The sequence below is a fragment of the Echinops telfairi genome, unplaced genomic scaffold (genome assembly GCF_000313985.2).
Source record: "Echinops telfairi isolate 266 unplaced genomic scaffold, ASM31398v2 ScPeMD7_7467;HRSCAF=8505_1, whole genome shotgun sequence".
Classification (NCBI taxonomy): domain Eukaryota; kingdom Metazoa; phylum Chordata; class Mammalia; order Afrosoricida; family Tenrecidae; genus Echinops; species Echinops telfairi.
This window is the reverse complement of record NW_022111368.1, coordinates 12,700,261-12,708,620: the sequence shown is the minus strand read 5'-3', so window position 1 is coordinate 12,708,620 and position 8,360 is coordinate 12,700,261. Positions and strand designations below refer to the sequence as shown.

The 8,360-nt window shown below is 49.1% G+C and overlaps 1 protein-coding gene across 1 annotated transcript in view; it reads right to left on the bottom strand.

Annotated features, from left to right (window-relative positions):
• TFDP1 (transcription factor Dp-1) overlaps window positions 1-8,360 on the bottom strand; it is a 108,746-nt gene that overhangs the window by 2,032 nt on the left and 98,354 nt on the right. The window contains exons 10-11 of the mRNA XM_004704313.2: window positions 7,917-8,083; window positions 6,290-6,368 (exon numbers count right to left, since the gene is read on the bottom strand). Of these exons, the coding sequence (XP_004704370.1) occupies window positions 6,290-6,368; window positions 7,917-8,083 (246 nt within the window). The remainder of the gene's footprint in view (window positions 1-6,289; window positions 6,369-7,916; window positions 8,084-8,360) is intronic.

Genomic DNA, 8,360 nt, shown 5'->3' with positions numbered 1-8,360 from the left:
CCGGGGAGAAAGCCGGGGCTTTCTACTCCCGTAAAGAGCTACAGCCTTGGAAACCCTACTCGTGCCACAAGGTTGCTGAGGTGGCATCAAGTCGGTGGCAGTGAGTGAGGGTGCACCTCCGGGTTCTCGTGGGGTGCCTGGTGCAAGTTTTAGCAAGTCCTCTGGTGATTCTCTTTAGGCGAGTACGCTGCGAGCGGCACGTCCAGGAACAGCTCAGAGGACCCGACAGCTGTATCCGACCTGTGAACGTGCTTGCGGGAAGCCAGCTGGCCTTCGCGGGGAGAAGTGGGCAGGAGGGGCCCCTAGAGAAGTGCCGGCGGTGGGGCACTCGCATAGGCACGGGAGGGATGAACCCTGCCCTCAGCCAGGCCCTCCCAGGGGAATGGTCCTTGGGAAGCATCCAGCTTTCCATGTGCTTCTGGGAGTCACAGCCTGAAACAGCGACTAGAACCCCGGAGCCACTGGCAATGTCTGGAGACATTCTTGGTCGTCACAAGGGAAGCTGTCACAACCAGGGGTGAGGGGAGCTCTGGCAGGTGAGGTAGAGGATGGTGCTGAACACGCTACCGCAATGTAGCTATAGGGTGGCCCTGGCCTAGAACTTAACGGAGGTCTGAGAAACAAATCCTGGTATGTCAAAGACCCCTCGGGCCCACCCATCACCACAGCAGCGATTACCACTATGTCGTCAATACTTGTAGTCCCATCATCTCTCACAGAGCCAACCAAAGCTGGAAATGCGAGGGCCACACTGCCACGACGAATTATGTTTGCTTAGGCTTTCGCAAAAAATCAGTTCAATTTCCTTTGCATCCGAGTGAAAGAGCAAGAAAAGGGTATTCTTAAAAACACCGAGTATTGAAGAGATGCCAACTTGGAACTTAAAGCTGGATATAGATCATGCCAATCGACTATTGTCAGTCGACAACACCGAATGCAATTAAACATGAGCGCTGAGATGTTTTCCCCAAGGGCAAATCTCATACACTACCACCACACCGTCTCTGACATCCCACCTCGTTGGCCTCAGCACTACTTGCCATGGTGTAAAGTAGGTCGGTTTTTACAGAGCTAAACTCTTTTGAACTGATGAGGGCATCAAAGAGTCAGAACTGTGCTGAGAATATGGCCAGCACAGTGAGTTTTGCACAACATGGCCAAACAAAGGAAGACCGGGAGGTCACAAAAGTAAAAGGCAGTAATGGTAAATACCGTGACAGAGGGGATCCTGCAGTAATAGTAATAACAAAAGATATCTTATGAATGGATATGTCAGTAGCTACATAAGCTTATTCCTACTCTATAGCCTGTAGGCTAGGGCAGAACTGTCCTTGTGGGTTTCCAAGACTCAAAACTCTTTCTGGGACTAGGAGGACTTGTCTTTCTCCCAGAGTGGCTCGTGATTTTAAACTGCTGACCTGTTGCTTAGCAGCCCAACACAGAGCCATGATGCCACCAGAGCTTTGATACAGGAATATACTCACCAGCATCTACAGGTTTCAAAACAAGAACAAAAAAACCCAAACTAGCTATCATCGAGTCACTGCTGGGGGTTTCTGAGATGGTAACTGTTTCTGGGAGCAGAAAACCCAGTCTTTCTTCCGCAAAGCGGCTGGTGGCTTCGAACTGCTGACCATGCAGTTTGTAGCCCCATGCAAAACCACTGTGCCTCCAGGGCTCCTCCATACAGGTTTGGCAGCGAGTATTTCTATATGCATACTTGTATGTGCTGCTAGGATGTCCAGGTATACGGGATCACATCCAGGGCGCTGTGTTCTACAAAGCACTGAGTCATAGTAAAGGACTGAGTCCAACAGCCTCCGTGGACGCAGGACCCTCGTCTCAGGGGACAGGTCAAATGGTCCAACACAATCCAAAAACATAACCTTTTACATCCAACTTTGAGCAGCTAGTGGGGTCTCAGACACTTGTGGGAGTAAAAAAGGAAGAAAGATAATGAAAGACTCCAGGAAACATTCATCTGAAGACCTCATGGACTGAACAAACCACAGCCCGACTAGCTGGAGACCAGACAACTAGATGGTGCCCAGCTACCACTCCTGATGAGCACAGTACAGCAGAGCCCAGGTGGGGCAGGAGGAAAACGCAGAGCGCAGTTCAAATGCATAGAAATGACGCTGTCCTAGACACCCACCCTGCGTACCTGGAACTGAGCCTTCTCTTCAACATCACCTCTAGCCAAGCAATAGACAGGTCTGATTAAGTGAAGAATCGCACTGTAAGGTGCTCCTCAAAACGATGAACCATGAAGGACTGCATTTACGCCCCCTCCCACGCCCACCCCAAGAAAAGTCCGGAAGGCGGAGAGCAGAGCAAATGGAAACAGGAGGCGTGTGAAGAGTGCCGCTGCGCTGTGGGCCTGGCACGCATGACCACCACACGTGAACAAGTGTTGAGTGGGAAACGGATTCGCTTCGTAAACTTTCACCCAACCCACAGGACAAGGAACCCAAGTGGGACCTGAAACGATTAAGTTAGCAAGAGTTGTTTTTAATTGGGTAATTTATCTATCATGATCCCTGAAGCCTTCTTAGCCCCAGAATTAGCACAGGCCAGAGCTTGCAGCCGATGCAGGTTAACACTTAGCTGATACATACCTTTGAACGCCTTGAACTTGGTACTTATTAATGCTGTACAGCAGAAACTATTAAATGTTATGCTTTTTCAGAATAATTCAACATCTGGGAAGCCTTGCCTTGCAAAAAACCAATGAAAACCAATCTAAAGCTATTTGAGGAGGCTTTTCTCCTAAAGGGAAACCACCTAAGTGTCCCACAGGAATGCAAACCCTTAGAAGGACGCGCCTCTGGACAACGTGGGATCACGCCATCCAAACTGGGTCTTCCCCCAAGTGCCTACGGTTTTACTGGTTGCACAAAAAAACTGACAAGTGACCAGTCTGAAAATGTTATATGCATGTGTGTTTTTTTCTCTTTTAATGTTCAAATTCAATTTCTTAGAATAGCCAGTGTTGAATACTTTACAGATTAATGCATGTAAAACTAGCTAGCCATCTTTAATTCAAAACCAGGGTAGGTGACATCTACCAACAACTCTTTCCAGGCAGCAGGCGGTGCACACAGAGCTTTACTTAGCATGCATCATCTCACTGGATCTTTCTAACAAGTCAGCCACATCTGCACCTCACTCTTCAGGGGGCTGACAAGGCTGCAGCTTGAAGAACCGGGACGCGCAAAGCCAGAGTTGACTCCCGCACCTGCTGCATGCTATCCTACCTCTACGTACATGTCTCAGAATCATGCTACACGATTCACTCAGTAACGCGCCCTGCTCTCCTCGTCACTGCCACGTGCAGCTCCAAGGCATTGCTTTTTAGTGGCTGCAGAATTACCCTATGTAGTTCTGTGTACACCATAATTCATTACCTATTGATTGCTTCTACGTTATCTTAAGAGTTCAGGGAATTAAACATCTTTTATTATTATTCCAGACGACCGTAAAGTAAAATAATGTGTTATACAGAAAGTACTACGTGATTGTTCTGGTGATAGTCAGTATATTAAAATTACTTAATACAGGAGGACTTCAAAATGTTCACAGAAAAATGGAAATAAGAGATACTGGGCTTTTCCCACAAACTTTTTGAAGCCCCCCACCCCCCTACTTATCTTAAAAACACTAAGGCCAATAAAATCCAGACCCAAAGAAAGAAATGCCATCAGAACTTGAATTGTGAACACCTGGTTTGCAGAAGGACATGGATGACAGTGGAAGCCCCAAATCCACTTGTAGGGTCTGCAAATTAAGCCTCTGGCGAATCCTCCGATGGTTGTTTAGTTTGTAAATAGCCTAGTTATCTATCAGAAAGCATTATCATGTAGATCACAGCCGTACAGTGAGGCTAAAATGTACTACCTTCTCATTTGGTCTCCCCTTTGACACCTTTTAGAGTTGTTTCCATTGGAAACTAGTAATCATGGACACAGGGAGTAAGCCTTCGGTGAATCCCCTCTGATCCCAGGCCGGGAATGTGAGCAGCCGTGCTACCTCACTCAGGAGGCAATTCCAAGTGGATTATTGCAGGAAGGTTAGAATCGAGCACCTGATGATCACTTGCTCTCCTCTTTGATGCAGTTTACGCTTATTCTAGTCTTTAATATCTTCTGCTTCCTTTTCAATCGAGGTTCTTCTGTTTCACTTTGTTTCTTGTAGTTTTTAAAAAACATTTTTCTGGATATGAAATCCAGGGTATGGGGGATGGGCAACAGAAAAGTGGGTGAATGGAGACATCGGACAGTGTAGGATATGACAAAATAATAATTTATAAATTATCAAGGGTTCATGAGGAGTGGGGGGGCGGGAAGGGAGGGAAAAATGAGGAGCTGATACCAAATGTTTTGAAAATGATGGCAACAAATGTACAAATGTACTTGACACAATGGATGTATGTATGGATTGTGATAAGAGTTGTACGAGCCCTCAATAAAATGATTTTTTTTTTAAAGGAAAGAAATCCAAGGCAGATAAATCTATAGAGACAGTAACTAGCTTAATGGTTTCTTAGGAGTGTGCCAGGGGAGCCTGGGGACTGGGGAGGAAGTTAATAACAATGAATATAAGAAGAAAACGCTCCAAAATTGATTGTGGTAATGACTGCACAACTCTTGTTAATGCTGAATTACTGAATTTTATGATGTGAATTGCATGTCAATAAAACTGGTTTGTCTGTCTGTTTTTTAAGCACTGAGGTAAATGCTTAGGTCCAGTACCATTCTGCTCATGTCGCCGTCTCCTTGGGGAGAAGTGCCACAAGTGGGGCTGCTACCGCACTGGGTGTTCCTTAAATAATAAAGCCTCCGTCTAAGAAACGTCTGCGTGGCAAAGAGGAGCACAATGGGCACAAAGTTAGCGCACTCTGACCTCAACTATGCTCTGGAAAAGTTGGGAGGAAAAAACAAACAACTCCACAATGTCACTTGTGGCTACACCGCCGCCGAGCAGTGGGAGGATCTGGGGAGACTGCTGCCCCTACTTTACTGTGTACTTGTTGTGAACCGTTGCCACTGACTTGATTCTAACTCAGGCCCCCCGCCCCCGCGGATCCCAACTTAACCACTTGTGGCCCCAGAGCTAACATGCGAGGCCTGGTGGCGTCATGGGTTATGCTTTGGACTACTGACTGTGAGGTCAGCAGTTCGAAATCACCAGCCACTCCATGGGAGAAGAGGCGGTGGCTTTCTGATCCAGTGAAGTTACATAGTCTTGGAAACCCTGGTCATACAGGGTTGTTACGAAGTGGAGTCGACTTGAGGGCACGGACACAGCTTCCAAGAAACAAGCAAGCAAAGCCACGCGCCCTGCATTTTAACATACGGGGAGAAGACGCGAGAGGAAGCAGCAAGCTGCTCTGACACAGGACAAAGCCCGTGATGGTAGGATGCCCTCAGTGGGCTGTGCTTTCTGAAGTCACCTTTGAATTGGGGAGGGGGCTAAATTGCCAAGTGTTGAGAACTGCTGCGGTCGCAACAGAATTCATCAAGTTCTAAAGAGCGAAGGGATTTAGGCGATTAGACAATTTGTAAAACAGTCACACCACCTTGGTGGGCATTCTGAACTGCAGAGGCTAAAATCCGAACTCCCGTGTGGCAGTTATGTAACCTCCTGTCAACCTGCAAAGGGGTGGAGTCCAGCCTGTCAATCAGGCCGCAGCCTGATGACCTTGATTTGGAGGCGCGAGGGCGATAAATAGCTCACTGGAAGCCAGACACACTCTCTCTGCTACACATTCCTGTTGACAAGCCACATGGAGCTACACTGATGGCACCAGAGCCCTGGTGTTGAAGGAGCCACCTGAAGACCCACACCAGCGCTGAGATGCTTCCACCACCACTGGATCCACAACTTTCCAACCAATGGCCTGTGATCTTCCTGCATTGGTATTACTGCATGGCTGTGTGAGTCTGAAGAGGAATTTACAGACTGGTATCGGACACATGGGCCAAGATGGGACTTATGGACTTGATCTGAACTGGGCTGGGGTGTTTTCTTAATATTAATATTACTCTTTACAGAACGCTCTTATACACACGCGTGTCTCCCTGCCTTTGCTTCTCTAGTCTACCCGAACTAACACATCCTGGCAGAGCACAGCCTGACCCAACTAACCAACCAACGTACCCACACCGACCATCCCCCTCCACCCCCACCATCCACGTCCAGCCCGCCGGCCCCACGCTGCAGCCCCAGCATCAGGGAGAAGCCCGCCTTCTGTGACCCACCATAAGGTGGGCCCAGGAAGTGCCCTTACCTGGCAGAAAGTCTTGTGCCAATTGAAGTTGAACCTGATGATGTGACAAAGACACCGCCGATTGATCCCTGAGCCATTTCTGAAGAGAGAGAACAGAGCCAACGTCAGAAAACCTGATGAAAACATCACGAGCGAACGTCACGGGAGTCACCCCAGCTGCAACGTGGCCGTGGGAAGACGAGGAAGACCCCGAATGTCACGGGAGTCACCCCAGCTGCAACGACGTGGCCGTGGGAAGACGAGGAAGACCCCGAATGTCCGAGAGACAAACGCACTGCTCCGTGCAAACCCCATTCTACACCACGGATCCCGAGCAAACAGGAAAACCAGCCACGCCCCTGCCTGCAGGGAGCACTCTTAAACAGACCCATTCATGTGACCCATATAAGACCACAGCCTCCTACCAGTCTCTTCCTAAACCAGCACGGAAATCTCTAGCACATTCGAAAGAGCTCCCAAAAGTTTCCGGGGAAATACCACAATCTTTTCATTCCCTTTTCCCACAAGGTTTTTGAAGCCCCCTAGTATACATTCTCATTTACGTAATATCCACGTGCTACTATACTAACACTGCTTCATACATCTGAAATCAAGCCTCGCGTTGAGAGGCGGTACTAACAGCCTACATGCTGGTCCTCGCCCTTCCTGCTCCCCAAGCACATGCCCTTCCGTTAAGTAGGACAACATGCGGTGGGTTTAAATGCATCAGTGAGGGCCGCCAGATACAAGAAAATGGAATTGGTTTTCCACTGGATGGTCGGAAAACTCGGGCAGATGTTTATTTCTTCTGGGGAGGTGTAAGAAAACCCCCGGTTGCGAGGAGGGCTTTTCTGGCCTCCTCCGGGCAATTCTTCTCAAGGAATAATCCAAACCACAGACGGAGGCCAACGGGAGGAATGAAGAAAAGCCCGTTCACCATTTCTCCACTTTACTGGGAAGCCATTCTCCTCTAAGTCTGTGGCCAGCAGCCTTCAGAGCTTAGCTGCGGTAGCTGCACCCCAACAAAAGTCCAAGAATCACACAGAGAAGCGCCTTCCACTTTCACGTGGTCATTCGTCCACGTTCCAAAGCAGGAATGCCACTTCAGCGGGCAGAACACTGAGTCACCTTGAAACGGGGTTCCCTGGGTACTGGGTAATGACCACTCATGGCGACTACCCGGAGGTAGGCTCCCCATGCCCTGTCACACTCCCCAAAGAACTTCGATCCCCGCCGTGCAGCCCCCACCCCAAGCTTGGGTCAAAATCTGCTAGGAGAAATCCTGACTTTTCTGAACACTGTCAGCGTAGGAGCAACCTGGGGAAAACCACAAGATGCTCCGAATCCTCAAATCACGAGGAGTCCCGGCAGGGGAATGCCACTGGGCACTCATTTCACTATAAGCCCACGTCCCTTTATCCGGGGACACCACCATCAACTCTTCCAGCACCACCCACAAAACGTTTTCTCAACCGCGGTCTTTGGGCCTTTCTCGGCCGTTTGCCCCAGCGCTCCGGCCCCTATGTGTTTGATGACGCCAAGCTCAGCCAAAGGGGAGCCAGCCATGCAGTCCAGAGCTCCAAGAGGAGCCAAGCTGGAGGGCGTATCTGGCAAAGACACTGTGGGGAGTGGGGTGGCTTTGACTGACCTGTCACATAAGGTTCCAGAGATTTAGGTACCAAACTTCTCGCCATTTTAAGGTCTTCGGCTGAACAGCTTCCTGATTCTAGGCCACAAGCCATCCCCATCCGCTTTAACACTTCTATGTCATCGTGGATTTCAAACGTGTTGTCAAAATTAAACAGGTACTCAAACCTGGAAGGGGAGAAACTCACTGTTAGGGTGGCGCCACCTTCAAGACATCTGAGAGAGTAAGGTGACACAGGTGTGGCTCAAGGTGTCCAAAGGCCGGGTCTACTCACCCCCCTCGAGTGCCCAGCCCTCCTGACTGCCCCTTCCTTCCCTGCGTCGCGTTACAGGATTTCTAAACTGGAGTAAAGGGACCACCTCACAAAGAAAAGACAACCAGCTGAGCAGCCTGTAAGTTGCTGTCTGTAAACAATAGGTGTGAAATACACCAGCAACCTACCCG